General features: G+C 46.3%; 1 protein-coding gene across 2 annotated transcripts; it reads left to right on the top strand.

Annotated features, from left to right (window-relative positions):
• The first annotated feature begins 3,051 nt into the window (after positions 1-3,051).
• Positions 3,052-22,317, top strand: GSTO1 (glutathione S-transferase omega 1). 2 transcript variants are annotated; one of them, XM_007057864.4, is made up of 6 exons: positions 3,052-3,350; positions 4,171-4,279; positions 12,365-12,587; positions 13,834-13,935; positions 17,379-17,485; positions 20,105-22,317. In XM_007057864.4, the coding sequence occupies exons 1-6, from the start codon at positions 3,317-3,319 to the stop codon at positions 20,256-20,258; spliced, it is 729 nt and encodes a 242-aa protein (XP_007057926.1). In that variant the 5' UTR covers positions 3,052-3,316; the 3' UTR covers positions 20,259-22,317. The 2 variants fall into 2 exon arrangements, with proteins under 2 accessions (XP_007057926.1, XP_037761576.1); XM_037905648.2 differs by lacking the exon at positions 20,105-22,317 and adding an exon at positions 18,633-19,297 and having other exon boundaries at positions 3,168-3,350.
• Positions 22,318-27,367: the final 5,050 nt, after the last annotated feature.

Genomic DNA, 27,367 nt, shown 5'->3' with positions numbered 1-27,367 from the left:
TGTGTCCTCCTTAATTACTACACCCCTCCTCCTTGCATCCCTGTAGGAGTGTCAAGCGCTCACCAGCACAGCGCCTCCTGCTGGTCATCCAGGAATTGCTCTGAGTGCTGGATTTGAGCACCTCCTGCTGGCCTGGGTCTCTCCTGCCTCAGGCCCTATGTCCCTCCTGGACCTCAGTGTCCCTTACCCTAGGGGTCTGCCCCACAGCAGTCCCCATGCTCTGGGTCTCCTCTCCCAGTGGAACCCCCCAGCCCTCTGCCCACCTTGCCTCAGTAGCTACTGCCAGTCATCATCTAGCCCCCATTCTCTGGGGCTAACTGTAGTCTGTAATAGCCACTCATCACTAGCAAGGGGGGTTGGACCTACGACCCTTGTTGGCCCAGCTATCTCCCTACAGCCCCAGTACCTCCTCTGGCCTTCAGCAAGGCCTCAGCCTGGGGACTCACTAGGCCAGAGCACTACATCATCGCTCAGCTTCAGGGACCCCATATTCCCAGGTAGCTAGATCCTTCTCACTCCAAGGCTGGAGTGAAACTCTGTCTCCTAGCTCACAGCCCCTCTTATCGGGTTTCAGAGTAACAGCTGTGTTAGTCTGTATTCGCAAAAAGAAAAGGAGTACTTGTGGCATCTTAGAGACTAACCAATTTATTTGAGCATAAGCTTTCGTGAGCTACAGCTCACTTCATCGGATGCATCCGATGAAGTGAGCTGTAGCTCACGAAAGCTTATGCTCAAATAAATTGGTTAGTCTCTAAGGTGCCACAAGTACTCCTTTCCCTCTTATCAGGGCCAACTGTGTCCTGATTGAACTGGCCACACCTGTGGCCAGCTACTCAGCCAGCCTCCCTCAACTGCTCTTAATCTCTTTTCTAATTGGGTCCCAGCCACAGCCCTCTCCAAGGGCTGCTTTTAACCCTTGCTCTCCTGGAATGAGGCAGCCACCCCACTACAATCCCACTCCACCAGATTATTCAAATGAGTCACTACTTCCATAACCAAAGGGGACAGTGACAGTTCCCTATTTAACCCTTGCCCTGTCAGAGGTAGATGTGGTAAATGAGGGCACTCAGAGGAAATGTCCCCTAAGAAATAATTAATTTTGGTAGCTGAGGTGTTAGGTGTTTGAGAATCTCCAGGGTAAGTACTGTAGAGGTTACTTGCCTCTAGTGTTGGCAAGAGATATGAGATGAATGGGTTGTGTTTGTCCTGTGCACCACATGCCTGAGCAGTACATGCCACTCCCTGATCATATATATATCACTCCTTGGAGCAAAGTTAGATAACCAGACAGCAACAATGACTGAGCAAAACTTCAGGCTACCAGTTCAATGCCAACCTTAGGGTTGAAACTACTGAAAACATTAGGCTGATAAGGTATCAGTTCACCCTGTTCGCAGACATTGATCACCTCACTATTGACTGGTTTCAGAGTAGCAGCTGTGTTAGTCTGTATCCGCAAAAAGAAAAGGAGCACTTGTGCCACAAGTACTCCTTTTCTTTTCACTACTGACTGTCTCTCATGCTCTTTGACCACAGGAGAGATGAGATATTGATCATCATGCAACGACTGAGGGGCAAATCTAGAGTCAACAGCAAAACAAAACAAGAGTTTTGATAGTCCCCTTGTGCATACTAAGAACTAGACTGTGTCAAATAGGCATAGCCCTGAACTTAGGGCAGGGTCACAGTGCCCCAGGAGGAGAGATTTCACCTGTGCCTCATTTTACCACAGGGCCCTTGCCTGAGTAACATGGCGGAGACGGCTCTTTACTCCCTCCTTCAGCTTTATCTTGCACCCCCGTAAGGGGCAGGCACACTCTGACTGCAAATGTCTTTACCCTGACAGGGTAGGAAAAATGTGAATACTTCTGTGTTCTGCTGAGGAACTAGCATCATGTGACACTGCCTTGTCTTTCTCTACCCCGCCCCCCTCCACAGTTTGTGCACATTCAAGTCCTGCTTTGCCTTATGTTTGTGTCAGAGGGACTCACCATAACTATGCATTAAACAGGTTCCAGGAGTTCATCAAGGAGCAGGCCCAGGTGCAGCAACAGCTCCTACAAAGGCTGGTGAGTTCCTGTGAGGCATTTGTCAAGACAGCAATCATGTGAAGCCCAGCATCCATTGTGCCCCCTCCCTTATTAGATTATTTAGCTCCCTCCTTTATTTTCATCTTGAAGTGGAGGGTTCTATCTGCATCACAGGCGGCTGGAAGCATCAGTGGTGCTTCCCATCCAGAAAGCCAGTGCATCCATTCCCTTGCAGTGACGTAATCGATACAGGAACGTTGCCTTGGGTTCCCCATTTAACTTGAAAAGTCACCTGGTGCTGATTTCCCCTGTCATAGGCAGAACAGGGTAAAGGAAATTAAAAACAGTTTACCAGTGTCTCTTAGTGACTGGGTCAGCATCAGCAGGGCATGGAATAGATTTATGTTAGATGGGAGGTGTGCACTGGGTTATCCATTCTGACCTCCTGCATCTTGACGGAACTATTCACTGCCACTAAAGCCTGAGCCAAGCTTGTCTTGAATATCCCATCCATACTGGTGCTCCAGCTACCTTCCCTGATACATACAGACCAATGGCACTGACTTTTAGGAAGCACCTTCCAGCTAAGGATCTCACAGCACATTACAGACATGATAAGCCTTAATAGCCCTGATTTACTGATGGGGAAGTGAAGTCCAGGAGAGGCAAAGTGACTTGCCTAAGGTCATGCAGCAAATTCATGCATGAGCCAGGACGAGAATCATAGAAGATTAGGGGTGGAAGAGACCTCAGGAGGTCATCTAGTCCAACCCCCTGCTCAAAGCAGGACCAACCCCAACTCAATCATCCCAGCCAGGGCTTTGTCAAGCTGGGCCTTAAACCCCCCGTTCAGGCCCATGCCTCCCTTAATGCCCCACTTATTTCTCTTGCCGTCTCCAGTACTGGCACCAGTTCCTCTGTGAATAAGGCAAACCTCTACTCTTTGTGTGCCTGTGGGTTGCTTCCCCTCTGCCTCTACCTTGGATATTTCTTTCCCCCTCCTTTACTTGGTGCCTGGGGGTGTGTGAATTTGCTTCCCCTCTTGCCTAGCTACCGGAGGGAGGGGGGTGAATCTGCTGCTTCCCCCGCCCCCTCGCCTGATTGGAGGGGTGGAAAAGGGGTAGTTTCTGCAGCTCCTCCCCTTTTAACTTCCCGCTGTGCCCCAGGGGGCGGGATCCACCCGGAGGCCCGGCTCTGGAGCAGCCCGGGCGGCGTGGGTCGGCATACAGCGCGCGCAGGCGGAGCTCGGCGCCCCGGGGGACCGAGGCGCCTCTGAGACGGCAGCAATGGCTGGGGAGCGCGCTCGCAGCTTGGGGAAAGGTGGGTGCTGGCCCGGGGGCTGCGCGAGTCCTGGCCGGGCCGCCCTCCGGCATCAGCCAGGAGCGGGGTCGGTCTCCTGGGCCTGGGGGTGTGTGCCCCGCAGGGGATCTCCCGCCTGGGGGTGGGGGGGATTGTATTGCATTGCATCCTCCAGCTCTGCCTTTCTGGCTGGGGCACCGGATTCCCCCTCTCGCCTTGCTCCCTGCGTCTGTCCCTCCCGCGGGGAGGGTGTCATTTCATAGCACCCTGGACGCCTTTTTCTCTCCCCAGGGCCCTGCCTCTGCCAGGGTCTGGTGGGTTGCATTGCACACACGTCCCCCTCCCCGGATCCGTGTGTGCTCTCTGCTCAGACGTGGGGAGACTGTGCCTGGATCCCTCCCCCACGCCTGGATCTCTGGCCCCTGTGAGGGCTACTCGTGTTTTGCACAGAGCCTATGTCGTCATCTGCCTGGAGGTGACTCGACTCACTCTGGTGGGAGGCAAGCTATCCAGGAGACCATCCCACTCAGCACCCCTATAAATGCACAATGTCTGTTATTGTACTGCCCTGGAGAACTGATTCACCCCAGGGCCTTCACCAAAGTAATACAGCCCTATTCTCTCCAGAAGCCCCCCTCCAGAAGTGCAGGAGAAGCACCGTTTCCATGCCAGAATTAAGTGCTCTACAAAGAGCAACGGCTACTTTCAGAATCCCTTTTTGTTTCCTTCCCAGGCCACTGGTTGTGGGTTTTTTGTTTTTGTTTTAAACCTCTTGTTAAGAGGAAGGCTGTAATTGTGCAGGTGTGAGCACAGAATAACCCGTGTAACATCTCTCTTGTAGGAAGCACTGTTCCAGGCCCTGTGCCCGAGGGACTGATCCGTGTCTACAGCATGCGCTTCTGTCCCTTTGCACAGAGAACACGTCTTGTCTTGAAAGCCAAAGACATTAAGTAAGATCATATGCTCCAAGGTGGCTGTCTCCTTGGTATTTAAAAGCTTAGGGGCTGAAGCCTTTTTTACTGCTTTCATGTAACTCTGCTGTGTCCTTTGTTAAAGCCACTTTGGCTTACGTATGGTGGTCTTCTATAATTTAGCAAGCTTAACAGGATGAATCAAATAGCTGTCACTCTTGCTACCCATACCTATTTAAAAAGAGACAAACACAAAATCCAGGGAATGTTTTAAGTTTATTTTATTTTTTAAAGGGGTGGGGTGGAAGTATAGTCAGTACACAAAACTACTTTTAAATCTCAGAGGGGTAGCCGTGTTTGTCTGTATCCAAAGAAACAACAGGGAGTCCGGTGACACCTTAAAGACGAACACATTTATTTGGGCATAAGCTTTCGTGGATAAAAAACCCACTTCATGCATTTTCACTCCATGCATCTGAAGAAGTGGGGTTTTTTATCCACGAAAGCTTATGCCCAAATAAATCTGTTCATCTTTAAGGTGTCACCGGACTCCTCATTGTTCTTACTTTTAAATGTTTCCCAGTCAGCTGTTGTGGGGTTACATTCAAATCTATTTTTTTATTGAAAATATTTTCACATTGCCTGCTGCTGTGGGAAAGGCCTGCCCAAACAAATGGGACACTGAGGAAACTAACTGCATCAAAGGTACAAAGTAAGCTAATTAGAAAACCCCCAAGCAAAATTTTTTCTTTTTCCGTTGTAGTAATGTTGGGTTGTCTTTGTAGCAATGGCAGAAAAACCTTATCTCAAGTGTGAATTTCATCTTTTTTAATATCTTTACCTAAAGGAAATTGAGCAGCAAAAATGCTGGAAAATGTAACCCTTAGCATGAACACTCGGTGTATATTTTCTCTGGCTTACAATTCATTAAAATATAGCCTACAATAGTATGTTAGTGGTTTCTATGGTAAATGTACTTGTGTGTGTGTTCATGGTTTCTCTTTTTAAAAATGTTCCATTTCTATAGCTTCCCCTAGATCCTTTGCTGAAGGAACTTTATCAACAATAGTGCCTTTTCAAATAGGGAAGTATTTATTCCTTGTTTACAAGTGATTAAGTAATATGACTAAGCTTGCAGCTACTAAGTAGTGTGACCTCTACTGGATTGCTGATTCACTCATGGTCTAACCACACCCTATAGGTCAGCATTGGATTTCAAATTCTTATTGGTGGAGCACACACCAATCACACTGCAGTCTTTCTCTGACTCTTTCAGAGAACCAAATGTAGTAAAGCTCCACATCAATCCACCTGCCTATTTTCCTATACATAAGGCAACCCAAGTAACTTGGTCTCTTCTGATTTCCCCCCCCGTATTGTTTTAAATGTGTTGGCTGCTCCTTGCATAACTGGTGACGATTGTCCTTTGATTGGAGTCCAGCTATGTTGAGTGGAAATATAGTCACTGGTGTCCCTAGGCATGTGCAATCCTCGTGATCTGCTATCTGAATCTGTGCTTGGGAACCTTTTTGAGAACAGATTATTAGTCAATAGTTTCTTTGTAGGCAGTGTAGTTGTAGCTGTGTCAGTCCCAGCATATTAGAGAGACCAGGTGGGTGAGATAATCTCTCATTGGACCATCTCCTGTTGAAGAGGGAGAGAGAGAGAGAAGCTTTTGAGCTACACGGTGCTCTTCCTGTGTGGCTCAAAAGCTTGTTTCCAGCCGAGAAGCTGGTCCAATGAAAGATCTTACCTCACCTACCTGGTCTCTCTAATAGTTTCTTTTTGGCAGTTAAATCACACTAGTAGCTTTGTATACGTAATTATCTAATGCCTAAATAACATAGCTCTTTGCGGTACAGAACTTACAATTTAAGATTGTGGTCCTGTAAGCTGCTGTGTGCATGCATCTTGTGCAATCACCAAAGTCTTTGTTGGGCTCTGCATTGGTGCAGGGGTTTCTGTCAGAACAGTTTGCGGGATTGGGTACTGCAGGATCATTCCGATACAAGGCAGCCAAAGGGGTGGGGGCGGGATTCTGGCATCAGATAATAAATTTCCCACTTTAGGGTTTGTCTATATTTAAATCTGTTTGTTGCAATGTTGTTTAACTTGTTAGCTGACATGCTTCATTGGAAACTCCACAAAAGTTTGTTCCGGGAGACAGGTACATGGTAGTACGGCCACTCCATAAATGTTCATTCCCGTTACAAGTAGTTTAATAAACTCAAGCAATTAAACTGACTTCCAAAAACCTCAAGGATATGGAACCCTGAGTGTTTGTTTAAAAAACAAAACAAAACAAAACACCCCAACCTTGTCTGCTTGGCTTTGGTATTTTAGCTTTATCATACTGCCTCTTAGACTACCTATTCCTCTTTCTAACTTGTGGCTAAGACAGTTTCCCTTCCGTTCAGTGTAAGGTCAGAGTAAAATTCTGTTGCAGGTTTCAGAGTAACAGCCGTGTTAGTCTGTATTCGCAAAAAGAAAAGGAGTACTTGTGGCACCTTAGAGACTAACCAATTTATTTGAGCATAAGCTTTCGTGAGCTACAGCTCACTTCATCGGATGCATACTGTGGAAAGTGTAGAAGATCTTTTTATACACACAAAGCATGAAAAAATACCTCCCCCCACCCCACTCTCCTGCTGGTAATAGCTTACCTAAAGTGACCACTCTCCTTACAATGTGTATGATAATCAAGGTGGGCCATTTCCAGCACAAATCCAGGGTTTAACAAGAACATCCGCGTGCGGGGGTAGGAAAAAACAAGGGGAAATAGGTTACCTTGCATAATGACTTAGCCACTCCCAGTCTCTATTCAAGCCTAAGTTAATTGTATCCAATTTGCAAATGAATTCCAATTCAACAGTCTCTGGCTGGAGTCTGGATTTGAAGTTTTTTTGTTGTAATATCGCAACTTTCATGCCTGTAATCGCGTGACCAGAGAGATTGAAGTGTTCTCCGATTGGTTTATGAATGTTATAATTCTTGACATCTGATTTGTGTCCATTTATTCTTTTATGTAGAGACTGTCCAGTTTGACCAATGTACATGGCAGAGGGGCATTGCTGGCACATGATGGCATATATCACATTGGTGGATGTGCAGGTGAATGAGCCTCTGATAGTGTGGCTGATGTGATTAGGCCCTGTGATGGTGTCCCCTGAATAGATATGTGGGCACAGTTGGCAATGGGCTTTGTTGCAAGGATAGGTTCCTGGGTTAGTGGTTCTGTTGTGTGGTATGTGGTTGCTGGTGAGTATTCGCTTCAGGTTGTGGGGCTGTCTGTAGGCAAGGACTGGCCTGTCTCCCAAGATTTGTGAGTGTTGGGTCATCCTTCAGGATAGGTTGTAGATCCTTAACAATGCGTTGGAGGGGTTTTAGTTGGGGGCTGAAGGTGACGGCTAGTGGCGTTCTGTTATTTTCTTTGTTAGGCCTGTCCTGTAGTAGGTGACTTCTGGGAACTCTTCTGGCTCTATCAATCTGTTTCTTCACTTCCGCAGGTGGGTACTGTAGTTGTAAGAATGCTTGATAGAGATCTGGTAGGTGTTTGTCTCTGTCTGAGGGGTTTGGAGCAAATGCGGTTATATCGTAGAGCTTGGCTGTAGACAATGGATCGTGTGGTGTGGTCAAGGTGAAAGCTGGAGGCATGTAGGTAGGAATAGCAGCCATTAGGTTTCCGGTATAGGGTGGTGTTTATGTGACCATTGTTTATTAGCACTGTAGTGTCCAGGAAGTGGATCTCTTGTGTGGAGTGAACCAGGCTGAGGTTGATGGTGGGATGGAAATTGTTGAAATCATGGTGGAATTCCTCAAGGGCTTCTTTTCCATGGGTCCAGATGATGAAGATGTCATCAATATAGCGCAAATAGAGTAGGGGCGTTAGGGGACGAGAGCTGAAGAAGCGTTGTTCTAAGTCAGCCATAAAAATGTTGGCATACTGTGGGGCCATGCAGGTACCCATAGCAGTGCCGCCGATTTGAAGGTATACATTGTCCCCAAATGTAAAATAGTTATGGGTAAGGTCAAAGTCACAAAGTTCAGCCACCAGGTTAGCTGTGACATTATCGGGGATAGTGTTCTTGACGGCTTGTAGTCCACCTTTGTGTGGAATGTTGGTGTAGAGGGCTTCTACATCCATAGTGGCCAGGATGGTGTTATCAGGAAGATCACCGATGGATTGTAGTTTCCTCAGGAAGTCAGTGGTATCTCGAAGGTAGCTGGGAGTGCTGGTAGTGTAGGGCCTGAGGAGGGAGTCTACATAGCCAGACAATCCTGCTGTCAGGGTGCCAATGCCTGAGATGATGGGGCGCCCAGGATTTCCAGGTTTATGGATCTTGGGTAGTAGATAGAATATCCCAGGTCGGGGTTCCAGGGGTGTGTCTGTGCAGATTTGATCTTGTGCTTTTTCAGGGAGTTTCTTGAGCAAATGCTGTAGTTTCTTTTGGTAACTCTCAGTGGGATCAGAGGGTAATGGCTTGTAGAAAGTGGTATTGGAGAGCTGCCGAGCAGCCTCTTGTTCATATTCCGACCTATTCATGATGACAACAGCACCTCCTTTGTCAGCCTTTTTGATTATGATGTCAGAGTTGTTTCTGAGGCTGTGGATGGCATTGTGTTCCGCATGGCTGAGGTTATGGGGCAAGTGATGCTGCTTTTCCACAATTTCAGCCCGTGCACGTCGGCAGAAGCACTCTATGTAGAAGTCCAGTCTGCTGTCTCGACCTTCAAGAGGAGTCCACCTAGAATCCTTCTTTTTGTAGTGTTGGTAGGGAGGTCTCTGTGGATTAGTATGTTGTTCAGAGGTATATTGGAAATATTCCTTGAGTCAGAGACGTCGAAAATAGGATTCTAGGTCACCACAGAACTGTATCAGGTTTGTGGGGGTGGAGGGGCAGAAGGAGAGGCCCCGAGATAGGACAGCTGCTTCTGCTGGGCTAAGAGTACAGTTGGATAGGTTAACAATATTGCTGGGTGGGTTGAGGGAACCATTGCTGTGGCCCCTTGTGGCATGTAGTAGTTTAGAAAGTTAAGTGTCCACATACCACACAACAGAACCACTAACCCAGGAACCTATCCTTGCAACAAAGCCCATTGCCAACTGTGCCCACATATCTATTCAGGGGACACCATCACAGGGCCTAATCACATCAGCCACACTATCAGAGGCTCGTTCACCTGCACATCCACCAATGTGATATATGCCATCATGTGCCAGCAATGCCCCTCTGCCATGTACATTGTTCAAACTGGACAGTCTCTACGTAAAAGAATAAATGGACACAAATCAGATGTCAAGAATTATAACATTCATAAACCAATCGGAGAACACTTCAATCTCTCTGGTCACGCGATTACAGGCATGAAAGTTGCGATATTACAACAAAAAAACTTCAAATCCAGACTCCAGTGAGAGACTGCTGAATTGGAATTCATTTGCAAATTGGATACAATTAACTTAGGCTTGAATAGAGACTGGGAGTGGCTAAGTCATTATGCAAGGTAACCTATTTCCCCTTGTTTTTTCCAACCTCCCCGCCCCCCGGATGTTCTTGTTAAACCCTGGATTTGTGCTGGAAATGGCCCACCTTGATTATCATACACATTGTAAGGAGAGTGGTCACTTTAGGTAAGCTATTACCAGCAGGAGAGTGGGGTGGGGGGAGGTATTTTTTCATGCTTTGTGTGTATAAAAAGATCTTCTACACTTTCCACAGTATGCATCCGATGAAGTGAGCTGTAGCTCACGAAAGCTTATGCTCAAATAAATTGGTTAGTCTCTGAGGTGCCACAAGTACTCCTTTTCTTTTTGCAGGTTGTTACTCCAGAATGTGAGTCACGCCTCCTTCGTCCTGTGAACTTCCTGAACTTGTGTGTTGCAAGAGCCCATGCACTTTCAACTGGAAGTGAAACTGTATTTTGGCTGGGCTTAACTTCCTTTAAAATGGCTGCTTCTTATGTGGACGTGATAAATATGGGGCTCTGCCTATGCCACTTGTGAACTGTGGGTGATTTTATAAAATCATACCATGAAATTGCTGTGTTACGCAAAGCCTGTATGTATGCGGATCCACCTTGTGTCGTGTCTCTGGCCTAGCAGAGACAATAGTGAGTGATCCACACTCCATGGCGTATTCAAAGTAATACACCTTGCAGAATGGATCTGCTGTAGCTGGGAGAAGACCCTTCTTCCTCTTATGTGAATGAAGGCAGGAGCAGGTGGTAGTGGAATGTAAAGGAAAGTTACTAGGGCAGCACAAAAGAAGCAGGTGACCCCAGCTGAAGTCTTTAAAAGGACTCATGGGGGCTGGTGGGAGAGGAAGGAGAGCCATTTTGCACCAGATTAAGATGAGGGAGGTTGCTGCAGGGGCAGAGTAGGCGAGTGGATGGAGGATCCTGCCTGACAGAACATAGATAATCCTCCAAAGACTCCCAAGGGAAGAGTGAGCTAGTGATGGACATTGCATTTAGGGCTTGTCTAAGCTGCCAAGCTTTTTTCGCCAAAAACAGTGGAGGTGTACACACTGCAAAGCCGTTTTTGGCAACAAAACTTCTCCGTTTAAACGACAAAATAAAACCACCTCGACGAGAGGCATAAAGCTTTTGGTGACACAGTTAAAACAAAGGGTCAGTGTAGACGCTGCTGTTCGTTATACTGCCAGAACTGGCCTCCCCCAGTATCCCACAATGCCCCTCCCCCTGTGACCATTCTGCTCACTGTTTTGAACTCAGCAGCTGGGCCGGCATGCACCCCTCCCCTTTCAATGCTCAGTCTGGCAGCTTAGCAGTGCTGCTCTGCTGGGGCAACAAAGAGCAAATCATTAATGTGGAATGCTCCTGCTCTGTCCCACACTCGGAACACAGAGGCAGGCAGGTATGTGTGTGTGCATGCACACGCGTGTGTGCGTGCTGTGCAGAGCCAGGGAGGGAGGTGGGGACTGATGTTGCAGGCGTCCCCCTGCCTCGGGACTGGTTGTGTCCGGTGGCCATCTGAACTTACAAGACATCATGCCCACACACACACACCTTCCCCCCCCCCCCCCCCCCCGCCCCGTGTTAGGATAAGCCCCCTAACACCCCGCACTTCAGTTGAAACGTTGTTGGCAATCTAGTAGAAGGCTCATGAAACAATGTGTGATGCTGTACCTGCCCCATGAGGCATTGCAAACCCTTCCCGAAGCACTGTGTGTCCAGCTGCACAGTGGGATAGTCAATGCTATCTGTCAATGCAGAGCTCTTCCACACTAGAAGCTCTTGCAGACACAAAGAGCAGTGTGTGGACATGTGATAGTGGTTTAATTAAAGCAGTTTAACTTAAATGGCATAACTTTTTGGTGACAAAACTCTGCAGTGTTGACATAGCCTTAGGATGTTATGTTTTTGTATAATCTGTACTTCTGAAGTGTCAAGGCTGTGCCCAGGAGGTCTAGGGCTAGTTAGACAGCAGGTTCCCCCACTTGGAGTGGGGTACCAGATAGATCTCTGCCCTGAGAATGTGCCAAGGGACCCTGAGATAAGACTGTGTCTGGACTCCATTCAGGCTTCAGGAGCTTGAAAGACCTCTGGGTTCAGCCTGGCAGAGACTTGAATTCCCCTCACAGCAATCCAAAGTGGGTGCCCGGGAAGGGGTGCTATTATGTCCTGAAAGACTTGTTAAAGTATCATGCCATTCTTTGTGCTACTGTCCTAAGTTCTTGCATTTCTGGCCTGCCTGCCTGCTGTTGCTGTGTTCAAAGGCAAATTGGCTTCATTCTCTTGTTTGTCAGGCTGTACGGGGATGGGCTTGGTGGGTCAGTATCCGCTTTATCCTTGTATTTGTTAAAGAAAATAAGATGAGCTCTACTCAAAGGGAAGCTCTTATCTTCCTCTTTCCTTGCTGGGCTCTCGATTCCTAGTGTGCAAAAGGCCATATTAGAAGCCCTGGAAAGTGAAGTCCTGATGGTAGTACTGGACTTCAAGAAAGGAGAGAGATGGTAAATCAATGGGGATGTTTTCCTGGCTCTTCTCCCCCTTTACCCCTAGCTAACAGACAGGAGTATATTGAGGCAAACACGATTGCTTTCTTTGAAGTTACTGGAGTAGGCTGACAAAACTGATCTTGCTCTGTCTTAAACTCTTCAGGCATGAAACAATCAACATCAATCTGAAAAACAAACCTGACTGGCTCTTTGAGAAAAATCCCTTTGGTTTGGTACCTATTCTGGAGACCAGCAAGGGTCAGCTGATCTATGAGTCTCCAATCACATGCGAGTATTTGGATGAAGCATATCCTGGGAAGAAGCTTCTACCTGCTGACCCTTATGAGCGAGCATGTCAAAAGATGCTCTTGGAAAGATTCTCCAAGGTACAGTGTGATCAGGAGGGAGCGGTGTAACCTCCTTCAGGGCTATGCATAATACTAGTGCTGCACTGTAGACATTTCCTGTCACTTTTTTAAGGATGGATCTTGTTTCCTAGTAAAATCACTCCTTCTAAATATAATAGAACCACTTACCATTCGCTAATCCAAAATGCTGCTAAGCTATCTGCATCTCTGTCAGCATTTGAAAGACAGAAAAAACGAACACGTGAGGTGAAAGCAGGAGATCTTTTAAGCTCGTTGACTCTCTATAGGACTGGGTGCAGAATGGGGAACCTGGCATTCAGTTTAAGGGGGTTAGCAGATCAGCCTTAGGGCTGGTCTCCTGTCCCTCCAGAGAGCTCTAATGTGCTGTGTTCTAACTGCCCCATATAAACCAGGCTGGCATGCTCTGAAAGGTGCCTAGTTTGCATAATATAGTCCTGTTCCAAATTACATTAAACATGAATGAGGTACCTTTTGGAATGCACCAGCAGGGTCTACATGAGGCAACTGGAATACTCTATAAACCACACCTCTGTGGTATGCTTTGCTGTACCATTATAGGCAAAGAGGGCAAACTGGGTAAACGCTTGCATCAGTGCCATTCTCAAATCCTTAACTCTAGGGTAATTCTTCAAAGCATGGGTCTGTAAACTGTTGAAAGCCAAAAGGAAGCTTTACAAATATTATCCAAGTTTGAGTTATTTTATTGTAACTCATGCCAATCCCCTAACTTCTCTGGCAGGTGCCAAACGACAAAGTTCTTGAAGATATAAATGTCTAAACCTGACTGTCCCTTAATATCTTTTCCTATTAACATGTATTGGAATTTCAAAAGCATCCTTAGAATGTCAAAATTTGCATTTCACCATTTTTATTGCTGGTGCTTTTTTTTGGGCACCATAGGCAGCTTGAACAATGGAAAGACTAGTGAGTTTCCCTCTTCTGATTCTTCTGCACTATTATAATCCTTCAGTATTAGCATTTTAATTCTTTTGCAACCTGTATTTTCTCTGAAACCTAGAGAACACTTCTGTCACTATTAGGCTTTGCTTTTTAAGCAAAACCTAAATTTAAGTGCTAAAGCCCAGATCCTGAAAAGCATTTAGGCACCCAACTTCCATTGACTTCAGATACCTTTTAAGGATCTGGGCTGAAGTGACTTGTGACTATCCCTGTAATGAGATAAAACCTCCCTTCTGCAAGGAGGTCAAGCTCTCCGTAATGTTGTCTTTTCTGGTTTGTTCAGTTACCACCTCTAGCCTTAAAACATCTCCTGGCTGTTAAAAATGGGGAGGACAGTTCAGCGCTGAAAGCGGAGTTAATTAAGAAGCTTGGCGAATTTGAGGAGGTAAGAAACAGTCCTCTCTGGGACTGAACAAAACTACCAAACCTATGGTAAATGGGAGTCCTCTTCTGCTTGCATGCACTGGGCTGGCTGTCTCACTTGGAAAGCCTTGAGAAAGGGAGGAGACAGGACTTATTTCAGAAGTTCTAACTATGAAAAAACGAGTAGTCCTGTAGTTTACTCCCCTCACACTGATATGTGGCATAGAAAACCCCAACATCTAAGCATGGCAAAGTTTAAACTAGAGCTGAATTTTGAACTCCATAGTGGACTTCGTAGAGGATTTTGTTCCACACCCTTCTCAAGTGCTTGCTACCTCTGCTGTTTTATGTCTACCCTGCCCTCCTAGGACAGAAGGAGGTCTTGCAGCAAGTTTGAAGAGCATTCACACTGGGTTGTTATAACCTTCTCTGGTATGTTAGCATGTCCACCTGACTGACAGTGTTTCTTCTTTGCTGTTACTGAGATGAGTACAACAATATTGGGGATGAAGTTGTTGACCCTTAGTTTATTTTAGGGTCTGGCCCCCTCTGTCCAACTACAAGCTATTATCCTTTCTCCCTGCTCATTCCCATGGAATATAATCCCTCCCCTGTAGATGTGGTGGTTAAGGTACTTGAATCCTGAAGCTGGTGAGTCCAAGTCTCCCTTGATCTCACACTCCAATTCACCTAGCTGCAAAACAGGTACCTGATTCATCCAGTTAGGGCAGTCAAAGGTGGCTGGATGTGATCCTGGCCACATCACTCCCTTGCATACTGCTGGCTATGAAACTGATGTGCCTTCACCATATCACCCTGATGAGCCATTGGGTTGGGGGACTCTGATTGCAAAGATCCAGCTATGTGCCATGTTCTAGTCCAATCGTGTACCTCCATCAATGTCCAGGGAGCTGCAACAGGTGGTTTTGGATCTATATTGGAGATTTAAATTCAGTTTTTTACTTCAAGTGCTGTTTTTTGTTAACCCAAACAGCTGCCAGGTCATTTTTTGAATAAGATGTGTTGATACTTTCCCTCCATCTGCGGTGTGACTCCTTAAAATATAGTTGTTTGAATGAACAACCTCCTTTACCTCTTTGGAGAGAGGCCCATGATCTTCTAGAAATAAAGCAACCAAAAAACTATCTGGTCATCTGATCAGGTGGCAAAGAAATGACTGCATGTTCAAAAGAAAAAAAAATCCTACTCTGTCCTCCTTGAGCAAGAAGCAGTATCTCGGCACACTGCTCCTCTGTTGTGCACCTCTCATAGCTCCGGCCACAGTCATCTCCTTCCCTTTGCTGATGGCTTTAACTTCAGCCAGTTACTCTAGTGTCAGCCACACCAAAGTATCCCTGTCCCTCTGACACCTCTGTCTAACTTGTTAGCTATGCTAACCCCCCACTACCAAATGCTTCAAACACAGAGTTCCTCTCGAATTAAAGCCTTTCATCTTTATGTAGTTGATCAGAGTCAAGAGCTAAGGTACTGGCAGGTGACATTGTCTGGTTCTTGGGGGAGGCTGCTTCCTAGGGGACTTCTTGCAAGACAAATGCACTGAGAAATAAAAAACTAAGCTTCCCTTTCCCTCCCATTTATAATCCTGCTGCAAGATACCTGCTGCTGCAAAAGACTTTGAGAGATCCTGAGGGATTTTCTAGATGTATATGGACTGGCAGGTAATGGGGAGCCCCTCTCTTTGTTGCAGTGGCTTAAATCCCAGTCTGACCCTTAGAGGATAATGAGGATCCAGTCATGCAAAATCAGTTCAGCCTGTTCCAAGAGCTGTTAGCCAGAGAAGCATGAAATGTATTGAAATGGCCTGTGTCCTACTCACTGCTGTCCACCAGAGGGAGCCATGGTCACATCTTTATGAAACTGCTAACATCTGCAGAAAGAAAGAGTACTTTGTGGCACCTCAGACTAACACATTTTATTTGAGCATAAGCTTTCATGAGCTACAGCTCACTTCATCAGATGCATGCCGTGGAAAATGGAGTTCCCTGGGAAGCCGCTTCCCACAAGAACCAGACAACGTCACCTGCCAGTACCTTAGCTCTTGACTGTGATCAGCTACTCCAAGATGAAAGGCTTTAACTCGAGAGGAACTCCGTGTTTGAAGCATTTGGTAGTGGGGTGTTAGTGTAGCTGGCATCCAATGAAGTGAGCTGTAGCTCACGAAAGCTTATGCTCAAATAAATGTTAGTTTCTAAGGTGCCACAAGTCCTCCTTTTCTTTTTGCGGATACAGACTAACACGGCTGCTATGAATACTAACGTCTGGTTATTTTCTGTCCGGCATCTGGTAACTGAAGCAGCTCCTCAGATGTTTGCTGACTGACGGTTTGAGGCTTTTAATAGATCGCTGGGATTTCCCCTCCTCCTCCCCACCACAAATAAGTGGACTCTTAATGTCTGCTTTACATGGACAAGAAGTTGGTATTTTAAGGTGTCAGAAAAAGCCCCTGTGAGTGCTAGCTCTGTTTCTGATGATGACTTGTACTACCATAGCGTGTAGGAGTTCTAGTCACGGAGCAGGATCCCGTTGTGCTAGGTACAAACTCTACCAAACTCATAAGAATGTCACATGTAAGATCTTGTTTATGGATAAAACATAGGTGGGTATGGGGACTTTACTGCAAATGCAGGTCAAGTACTTCAAGATCCTACTACAGTAGGCCCTGTAGAATGGTAAAGTGCTTTTCAAACATCTAGGTTAGCCTCTTCTCTCTCATTTGAAATTGGGGATTGTCACCAGTTTACAGGTGCAGCAAAAGAGGCACGTTCCAATCCATTTACACGGCACTTGTTTTTAGAAGTCTGTATAGTGTGGACCAGTTTTGCAATAGGAAGAATACATCCCCCTGCTCTTCTGAGCTGGGAGACTCCGCTCTTGTGTCTGAGGATGGAATCTGGCACAGGTTTTAGCATGACAATGATCTGGTAGAATTGTATTCACAAAGCTACCTCAACTTGGGGATGCAGTGAAAAAAGAAATACAGCTGAAATCTTTATGCCCTTGTTCGACCAGTCTTATGGTGCAGCTGAAATGTTTATTTAACAGTTTCAAAACACACAAGGCACCAGGGTTGCCATATCTGTCTTGGTGCCTCCATATCAGAATTGCTAGTTGACAAGTTAAAACAGTCTCTAACTGCCACCTGGATCCTGAGAATATTGTTGTTCAGGGCTCGTGCGTAATTGCCAATCCAGATTGTGCATTTGAGCTAGAATAGGATCCAGCTCTCAGCATGTAAAGAATCCAAACTCATATTGGAGCTGCTCTAGTGACTGACTGGCCCACTAAGAATGTTTAATTTAGGTAAGGAGATGCAAGTTCTGCCTCCACTCTCTTGTTCATCTCCTCCCTGGCTCCTGCTTTGCAGTATACCATGTTTTGGGTTTTTTTGTAGGGGTTTTCCATGTAACTAATTTTTAAATATGAAATACTGCATCTTGTCCTCAGATCTTAGCCGGCTGCAAGACTGTGTTCTATGGTGGGGACTCTGTGTCCATGATTGACTACATGATCTGGCCTTGGTTTGAACGACTGGAATTCTTACAATTGTCTGAGTAAGTGCTTGAATGTTTTATGGATCTTACACATATTCAAGTGGTGCATTACAGCTTCTAATTAACTCTAAATTACCCCAGCCAGGAACGCTCCTGCTTAGCGTGAATGGAATGTGTAAATTCTCCAGACATGAACAGGGCCACGTAATGGGCTCTACTTGGGGAGGGGGCAAGGGTGTGTGCTGTATTTCAGTAACATATAACAGCCCTTTGTAATGGACCAGGACTCCATTGTGTAGCACTGTATAGACTGAATAAAAATAGTCCCAGAAGGCATCTTACCCTATTGAAACCAGCTCTCCCAAAGTTAAGGCCTGCTCGTAATGGAACTAACCACAAAGAGAACCTGCCTCTGTCTTAGGTGTTTGTAGTGCACCCATTACCACAGTATCTGAGCACTTTACAATTATTTTTTAAAATACATTTATCCTCACAACACTCCTGTGAGGCAGGGAAGTTCTATGATTCCCATTTTACATATGGGGAGCTTCGTGACTTCCCCAGAGAGTGTGGTAGAGCAGGGAATTGAACCCAGTTCTCCCAAGTTTCAGGCTGCCCCCCCTTCTCCAATCCTTCATCAAAGATGCAAGGAGACCCTAGGATCTGAACTCATTACCTCAGGCACTGAAAGCAAGGGCCAAAGCCACCAAGTGGCTTAGCTTCTCCTGTGCTATCACTTGGGCCGTGCAGGTAAAGAAGAAAAGTGTTAGTGGCATTATGGCCTTATTCCAGTTTAGGGAGAGGGGCTCTCCCAAAAAAAAAAAAAAAAAAAAAATCTGAGCGTAAGAGCTGAGATCCCTGTCAGGTAGGGGATGCTGTGCAGAGGCAGTATTAGGCTTTTAATACGAGCAGACTTGGAAATTGCAAACTCATGTGCAGGATACTCAGGGAGGTCATTTGGGAGGGGGAGCTAAAAATGCCCGTTGAGCTCGCTCTCCTGCAGTAGAGCTGTGAGCTCGCTGCATGTGGATTTCAAGCCATCTGGCTGTGCCTGATCTCGCAAGCCCAGGCCAGGTCTTTTGGGGACTATATTGTATCACTGTGGGCCAGGGATTGCATCCGATGAAGCGAGCTGTAGCTCACGAAAGCTTATGCTCAAATTTGTTAGTCTCTAAGGTGCTACAAGTCCTCCTTTTTCTTTTTCCAGGAGGGAGGGCTATGACAGCTCCTCCAGGAACCAAAAGCAGTGCGGGGTGATTAAAGTGAAGTACAGAGGGGTTTGCCTACCAAGTGCCCTAGCGGGAGGCTTGCATATACTGGCTGAAACTGGGTGTTCCAGAGATCAATGGACAAAGAAAGGGCGATTGATATAAAAAGGCTGTTTAAACTGACTTAAGGCCGCCTTTCTGATCCAGCAAATGGACAAGGCCACCTGCTCCAAGGTGGGGCCCAACTCTTGTGGAAGGGTTGAAAAGACCAATTTGGCCTGCCAAGGCCCCTTGGACTGATGGGTAACTCCTGGGATGTCTGTTCAGTGTTTTGTGTGGGTTCCTCTCTCTTCTCTCCTTTCCCCGCCCCAGGTAATGTTTTACCTAAGAATAAATCTCCTTGCTTAGAGTGAGCTGTGTGGTGACTTGGAACTGCTGACAATACACTGTTCATAGCCCTCTGAGAGAAGGCAAAGCACAGGCACTCACCTATAGCCCTAGTTAGCCTGTCTGGCTATCTCAGTGTAAGGCAGGAAGCTGTGCAGCCTTAAAAACCCCGTGCTCAGATGGGAGTGGGCCAGGGTCCCTGCCCAGAGACCAGTGATGGCTGGAGACCTGACTGCACATTCCCCGAGTGGACAATGGAGTGGGGCATACAGGTGCAATTACCCTGAAACTGACAATAAAAAGTCACTGGCTGGTGGTGACCTAAACTGTGTAAGTTGTTTTGGCCAACAGGATTTATGGGAAGAATGGGCTCTTGGATTGGCATGAAGTGGGGTATATTGGGATAGGGGGTCACGGACCTGCAAAAAACACACACAGACACACACACACACACCCTCCCTCTTCCACTCCAGCAAAACAAATGCTGCAGTCAGTGGAGGATCACATACTCTCTGGGGAGGGTGAGGGAGTAATTCAATGTCTAAAGGATGGTAGGTACATCACACAAGGATTATGCTTCTCTCTTAGAGTAGGAGCTTCCACAAGCAGTGGCTATTCACCCTTGGCTATATGAAGAAGACTTGATACCCTTAAAGGGCATGTCTACTCTGCATTTTAAATTCGTGGCAGCAAGCTTCAGAGCAGGGGTCTACAAAGTTGAGTCTACACTATGGCACACTAAACATCTGTGTTGCCGTTTGGGCTCTGAAGCCCAGGGATGGGAGTGGGTAGCCTGGACATCTGCACAATGGCTTGTAGTGCCAGAGCACGAGCCCATATCTGTAGACCCAGGCTTGGAGACTCAGTGCAGTGTGATTTGAAATGCAGTGTAGACGTAGCTAGAGATGCCCTTCTCTCTGCTCTCTGTGACCTAAAACGTATTTCTTCTGTCTGTTTGGAATTTAACCTTGTGGGAGGGAGAAGGCAAAACAAACAGGAACATAGAACCTCATTAAATGTTCAGCTTTCTTGATGTCCTCCCAATTTCCCCTCTGCTCATACAAAGTTTTTCCTGTTCCCATAGCTGTCTGCAACACACCCCGAAGCTCAGGCAATGGGTGGAAGCCATGAAGAAGGATCCTGCCGTCAAGGCTACGATGACTGACGCACAAACACTCAATGGCTTTTTTGAGCTGTATGTGAAGAACAGTCCTGAGGCATGCGACTATGGGCTGTGAGATGAGGGTGGGCATCTCCCTGTCACAAATGTAGCTTCTGTTTTTTCTGGGCACCTGCAGTTGGCTGGGATGGTGCAGTTCTGTGCTTGCATTTTAAAATGGGAATAAATCTGTGTAGGAAAGGATGAGAAACCTCCTGGGAAGTCCCATCCTTCCTGGTAGGAGGAGGGAGTGCTGGCCTCAGGCAGGAGATGGGAGGTCACTAGCTATTTATCACTAGCAGTTGTATGTATGTAACCCCTCACGATCTCTGTCCTCCCCATTTGTAGAGAGTGGTGCCTGTTTGGTTGCTTTATGATTTGGTTTTTGTGATTCTGATACTTGAACAATAGAGGAGGAAATCTCTTTTAAATATGCTAACTCCTCATTTGGCTGAATGCTGCACCCTCAGAACTGGATGGGCATGACATCAGTGCTTCATGTGTCTGTTCCCTGAAGCCCCTCTCCCATGACAAAGACAATGGAAGAGTGAGAGATCAGGAAATGACTTGGGATCCACTGTCCCAAGCAAGTTGCTCTCTACTGACACTGCAGTTTGCCGTCAAGATGCAGGTGTCTGTCTAAAGGCTACAAGGTTTCATAGTCCAAGTCTCAGAGAGGAGTATTTCAGACCTGGAAGCATTTGAAGTTTATGAATTCACCCTCAAGAAGGTAATAGTGGAAGAGGAAAATACAGCTACAGTTTTTAATTTGGGTAGCATCCTCTTGATGTCTAGACCTACAGGGCTCTAACCCGTTCTCCATGTTTGTTCGTTCACTTTATTTTAGGCCTTCTAACCTCCACAACCAGGTAGGCCTGACCTGGTGCAGGCAATGGTAGCAGTGTCACAGTCTACACTGTGCCCAGGATGTGGTCTGGTTTTGTCTAGAGTCCAAAACTGCACATTCACCAATCAGGCTGGAGGTGAAGTCCAGTGAACTGAGCTGTGCTGGTTCTGCCCATGGGGCTCTGCTTCATTCTCATTTCTTATCAATATGGAAGGAGTGAATATGAGCTGACCTTCCCTGCTCCTAGTTTAAGTAGAACAGTGCTTCACAATACAGGTACCATTAAACCCGCCTTCAGGGCTGCCCCAGACTAGGCGTACTAGCAAGGTACCAATACCAGTAGGCTTTCATTTGGAGAAAACAGCCCTGTGCCCAGGAGAGACCAAAGGCACGTTCTCAACGCCTCTTTCCTGTTCCACCAACCTGGATTTTTGCCATTACTTTCAGAAAAGCTGGATGGATGAATGAATTACAGTGAGCTGTTACTTAGCTGGTAGTCTACCTTTGGGCCCTGATCCCTTTGTCACTAGAGGGGACTAGTACCAGTGGCCCTAGCTCAACATATCATTAATCAAATTTCAGATTTGAAATTTCAGATTTCAGGTGTGTGTTGGAGAGGAACCAGTCCTAGATTTCCCAGCAACTCAACTTCCTTACTGCACTGACTTGCTTGTACCCAGACAAGTCCTAGTCACTGGTTCCAGTGCAGCTGCTGTTGTGCATTATGTTGCATTGGCACTTGTAGAGTTTTGCATCTACAAAGAGCTTTATAACTGTAATTTCCACCATAGGTGGGAGAGGCAAGTTATCCCCATTTCTCAGCTAGAGGAAACTGAGGTGCTGAGAAATAAATTATTAGTAGTCCAAGCACAGGGTTGATTAGAATTCTGGCACCCAAATCTAGTGCCCTTACAAATAGGTAGAAATAGTACTGGTTTTCTACGTATCGCCTCACCAAAGCTCAAACTCCTGAAAGTTAAACACAAGAAGTGTTAGCTCCTCTAGTCTAGAGAGGTTCCCAGAAGGGCTCTCTGCAGGCATAACTAGTACCAGAGATCTTCTGGGGGGAAGCTATATGCTGTACTTATAGTGGAAAAATTATAATGGGGCATACGGCCTATCTCTAGCTTCTGTGAGCCTCTACATTGCAACGTCCCTTCCTGTAAACTACACCCACTTCAGCTGGTGTTGGTAAAATGTGTCACCTTTGCAAGATTAACTTTACCAATGCAAACCCCGAACGGAGTTACATAAAACAAACTAGAGTGATTAAGCTGGAGAAGGGGGGGGGGGGGGTGAAACAAAAAACCAAGCAGATCAAATTTTTGGAGATCCAAAAGCAGTGAAACAATTGGTCAGCTGTATAGGACAGTTTCTATGGGTACCACCACACTGTGGTGAAGTGTTCTGGTGTTTAAGTGAATCACTGTTGTGCTGGAATCCCACACAGGATGTCTCAGGGCTGCTCCAGGGAAAAAGTCTTACTGCTTTTTCCTAATGGACTCTACCCTGCCATAGAGAACTTGCTCTGGCCCAAAAGGTGAAAAGAAGTGATGGGAATGATGGTGTAAGTTACAGGGTGGTACGTGGGTGTGCTCTGCAGAAAGGTGTGGTGGGAGTAGTGAGCCGTAGGCCCTTCTGTAAGTAGTTTCCTGCAACACACACACACTCTACCATGAACCTCTGTCCCCTCAGAGTTTGGCAGATGTATAACTGTACTGCTGTGTACATCCATTGCATGGGGTTGTTTATGCCACTTTCAGCTTTTAGCTAGATCAGAAACATGAGCTTGGGTTTTTCATTTCTGCTGTTTCTCTTTTAGTCTGCATGTTTTTTAAACACAGCTTGGGGTGCCTTGAAAAAAGTGCTGTCTAATCCCTTGTATGGTCCCCTCTGTAACAGCTTTTAACAGATCTCACGGTCGTAATGAAATAGTCACTGAGCAAGCCCTGCAATTAGAGCCCCATTTTCCTTTCTGTTCAGGGGAGCTTTCTGCTTACATAGAACTTCTCAACTACCACACTGTTGACTGTAAGTGGAAAATGCTGGGTTTCCAAAGTAAGCATGACATCCAAGAAACCAATGCCTGCAGCCACTCTGGGAACAGGCCATGCCTGCTACTCTGCTTCTGACCTCAACTGTCTTGGTGCCAAACGTGGAGCATCTCAGCGAGGCTAGTTGTCCAAATAATTTCTCCCCACCTCTCAAACACCCACTCCTGTTAAAAACTGGTCAGGGTATTCTCAGACATTAAGAAACTTCCAAACTAAAGGCCTTGACTTTAGCCTAACAGTTAATTGCAGGGTTGGGGTTTTTTAGCCTTCTAGAATCTCCTTTGTCTCATGTCCTAGGAAGTTGTCAGAAGCGTTGAGCATATGCTAGAGAGAGCATGCTAAGCCTTAGCTCCTTAGCGCACACTGCAGTCTGTGGCTGTGTCTAAAAGTACCACGTCGCTCCAGGGTTTTTGTGTGTGGATGGGACTTGAGCTAACTGCAGTGAAGACAAGCCCCAGCTGTGATGCTGCCATTCTAGGTACAACTTGTTAAAGGTTCTTGGGAAGAAATAAAACACAAGAATCCAGCCTGGGGAAGACAAAATGGAATAAATCACTGAACTATGCAGGGATCTGATTGAACTCACACTTGGCTTATATGCCTGTCTAGCCCTTTGCGGGTGGCCCAAGGGATTTATAGAATCATAGAAGTTTAGCGTGGGAAGAGACCTCAGGAGGTGATGTTGTCCAATCTCCTGCTCCAAGCAGGACCAACACCAACTAAATCATCCCAGCCAGGGCTTTGTCAAGCCGGGCCTTAAAAACCTCTAAGGATGGAGATTCCACCACCTCCCAAGGTAACCCATTCCAGTACTTCACCACCCTCCTAGTGAAATAGTTTTTCCTAATCTCCAACCTAGACCTCCCCCACTGCAACTTGAGACCAGTGCTCCTTGTTCTGTCATCTGCCACCACTGAGAACAGCCGAGCTCCATCCTCTTTGGAACCCCCCTTCAGGTAGTTGAAGGCTGCTATCAAATCCCCCCTCCCTCTTCTCTTCTGCAGACTAAATAAGCCCAGTTCCCTCAGCCTCTCCTCATAAGTCATGTGCCCCAGCACCCTAATCATTTTCATTGTTCTCCACTGGACTCTCCAATTTGTCCACATCCTTTCTTTAGTGTGGGGGGGCCCAAAACTGAATGCAATACTCCAGATGTTGCCTCACCAGTGCCAAATAGAGGGGAATAATCACTTCTCTTGGTCCGCTGGCAATGCTCCTACTAATGCAGCCCAATATGCCATTAGCCTTCTTGGCAACAAGGGCACACTGTTGACTCATATCCAGCTTCTCGTCCACTTGTAATCCCCAGGTCCTTTTCCTGCAGAACCGCTGCTTAGCCAGTCGGTCCCTAGTCTGTAGCGGTGCATGGGATTCTTCCATCCGAAGTGCAGGACTCTGCACTTGTCCTTGTTGAACCTCATCAGATTTCTTTTGGCCCAATCCTCCAATTTGTCTAGGTCACTCTGGACCCTATCCCTACCTGCCAGCATATTCTACTTCTCCCTCCAGCTTAGTGTCATCCACGAACTTGCTGAGGGTGCAATCCATCCCATCATCCATTCCAGATCATTAATGCAGAATTTGTGCAGACCAAAATTTCCAACTTGGGTGTCTCAGGTTAGGCACCTAAATACAAATTTAGGCATTTTAGTGGCCTGATTTTTTTTTCTGAGGTGCTGAGTAGCTGCAGCTCCCACTGAAGTTGTTGTATTCTTAATATGTTAAGGTGCATGAGAGGTGCAGCCCTGCACCTCTGAAAATCAGGCTAGTTATCTGGGCACTTGAATCTGTATTTCAGCATCTGTGTTTGCAAAGAGAAGCTTCTGAACACAAGTAGACAGAGGGCTATCTTACCATCTGGCAAAAGCTTTGTGACTGGCCTCATTTCTTTCATTTTGACGTTAACCCTGAAACTTAACAATGGCAGCTTAAGTGTCGGTGTGAACAACATCGCGGCTGATCTGTTTACCTGACAATCCATCAATTCTTGGATTATAAAAGGAGCTTGAGTAAAACATCACTTTCCTTCTCCACATTCTTCACTGTTTGTATGTGTGTATGTCTATAGCAGGAATATAAAGCTAGCTGAGGTATGACAAATTTAATCTTTGCTGTGTTGTAGTTTGAACTTGTAAGGGACTCTCACTGGCTTTAGTATGACTTTGTGGATGCTTTGTCATAGCAAAGACAGACCTAGTGCATCGGAAAGCCATTGCTTGAGTCACTTAAAAGCAGGAAAAGCCCTCATGAAATATAGAGTAGGGATCAAAGCTGGTTCATAGAACCGACAAACAATACATGTTACAGTTTAGGAAAGGAAGTAGAGAATACCCTCTCCAACTGCAGGGGGGCAATCAGAGAAACAATGTTATTACATGAGATAGGAGTTTGAGCAGCCTGCCCATTAGGATTAACACTCTTAAAAATGAGACAATGTCAAGTACCCCGGATCCCTATTATGTCTCACCTGAGCAACTGTATCTGTAACAGCAAATTTCCCCCTATGCTATGCTGGGGCTTTGGTTCCATGCTGATTCAGAAGGAAGCATGCCACAGCTTAAATTAACCCTGCCACATCCTGTTGCATTGATTAATTTATCAGAAGCTTTCCATCCAGTTATGAATCTAGCTTCTGCCTGCTAAGGTAAAAGTGTGGGGGTGTTAGGCTTTTTCAAAAACAAAGGAAAACTGCACTATTTTGCTGAGAGTGGCAGCATGGAAAGCTCACCGGGCAAGTTCTTTTCATTGTGAACAAACAGCGTCATCCATTTTATTGGAAGTGCAGTTCTGTTCTGAAAACTGGCAGCCGTCGTTAGGTATACAACTGAATGATTTTTGTATGTGGCCTGGGCTCTGAGAATCAAGCTGGGTTAAAACATTACCAATGATAGACTCTGCAGCTGGAACCTATGTAACAATTTCGCTGGCAATGTGCAAGCCTGAACATAAGCCAGCTTCCTCTCCCAGAGCTGCATTACCTCCACTAGCATAATAGGCGTAAAATGTAGCTGCCAGTTTTGCCATCAGATGTGTGAAGCACCGCTGACTTGAGGGGGATGCTTTGAGGACACCAGCACTATGGGGTCTTGCTCCATGACTAGGGCTGTTGGGCACTACTGTGCCCAAATAATCATCATGTGATAGCAGGATTGGAGCTTTATTGTAGTTACTACAGTCAGCAGCTATGACTGTATACACAGAGGGAATGGACTGAGTGAGTCCAAAGTTGCCACATTTATAGTCACATAAGAAAATAGATCCATGCTTTTTGATTACAGGCAAGGGGTGTTTGGAGGCTGGTACAGCCAGTAGCCATCTTGCCAATGCACAAGTCCATTGGTGAGCTGGGCCTGGGAAAAGCCTGGTGGAGAGTTTCCAGCTGGCTTTAGGAATTGTGTAAGTGAAGGGAAAAATATTTAATTTTTAAATATTCAACATTATTCAAGTATGAGCCTTCAGGCTTCTGAAAACTATTATTAAACCAGGTTGGGAACAGGTTTGCACTGACATAAACACCCAGGGAATGCGGCGTGACTGCCTCCAGTCCGCTGCTGGGAAATAATGTTAGGTGCTGTGTCAGGAAGCTATCCCAGTGGGCTAAGGGCTCTACCAGAGACCAGTATGCAAAAATTCAAGTGATTAAGGCCAGACACCAGAAACTAAGAGGTTCAGTTGTGATATTTGAACAGAGAGACACTCTCTGCATTTTAGTTTCCTGGCTCTGTGATGTACCATTATAAATATGCTGGTTCAATAAAAAAATAAATGAAATATACTGCCCTATAATTTACTATTACACATCAGCCATTGCTCTAAATCCGCAGGCAGACAGCTAGGGTCCTGAACCCATTATGGCTGGCAGAGGAATTGCGGCCTTAGGCAGAGACTGCTGAATGTCAGTGGTGACCACGAGACGTGGCTGAGACTTCTAAAGGAAAGAAACACGGGAGAGACTGAGCCTCTCTCTTCTCTCAAGCGGCACAAAGGATGCCTGGCTCCAGGTTGGCTGAAATTGGCAGCGTAGAAGGCAAACTCCTTACCAAAGGGAAGTTTAAAGAGCTGCAGTCAAACCGGGGAAGGCAGGGTGGGGGATATAACCGAGAGGTGCTAAATTTAGGCCTCGTCTACATTATGGGCACTACAGCGGCATAGCTGTGGCATCACAACTATGCTGCTGTAACCTAAGAGCGTAGACATGCCCTACAGCGACAGAAGGGTGTTTTCTTCCATCAACCTAGCCACATCTACAGCAGGGGTTAGGTCAGCATAGCTATGGCGCTCAGGGGT

Source organism: Chelonia mydas, chromosome 7, assembly GCF_015237465.2.
Source record: "Chelonia mydas isolate rCheMyd1 chromosome 7, rCheMyd1.pri.v2, whole genome shotgun sequence".
In the NCBI taxonomy this organism is placed as follows: domain Eukaryota; kingdom Metazoa; phylum Chordata; order Testudines; family Cheloniidae; genus Chelonia; species Chelonia mydas.
This window is presented reverse-complemented; position numbering and strand designations above follow the sequence as displayed.

Bases quoted from the DNA above. Each gene is read 5' to 3' on its own strand.
- GSTO1 (XM_037905648.2), top strand. From the start codon at position 3,317: ATGGCTGGGGAGCGCGCTCGCAGCTTGGGGAAAG. The intron at 3,351-4,170 runs GTGGGTGCTGGC...TCTCTCTTGTAG, and splicing joins CGCTCGCAGCTTGGGGAAAG to GAAGCACTGTTCCAGGCCCT. The intron at 13,936-17,378 runs GTAAGAAACAGT...TCTTGTCCTCAG, and splicing joins AGCTTGGCGAATTTGAGGAG to ATCTTAGCCGGCTGCAAGAC.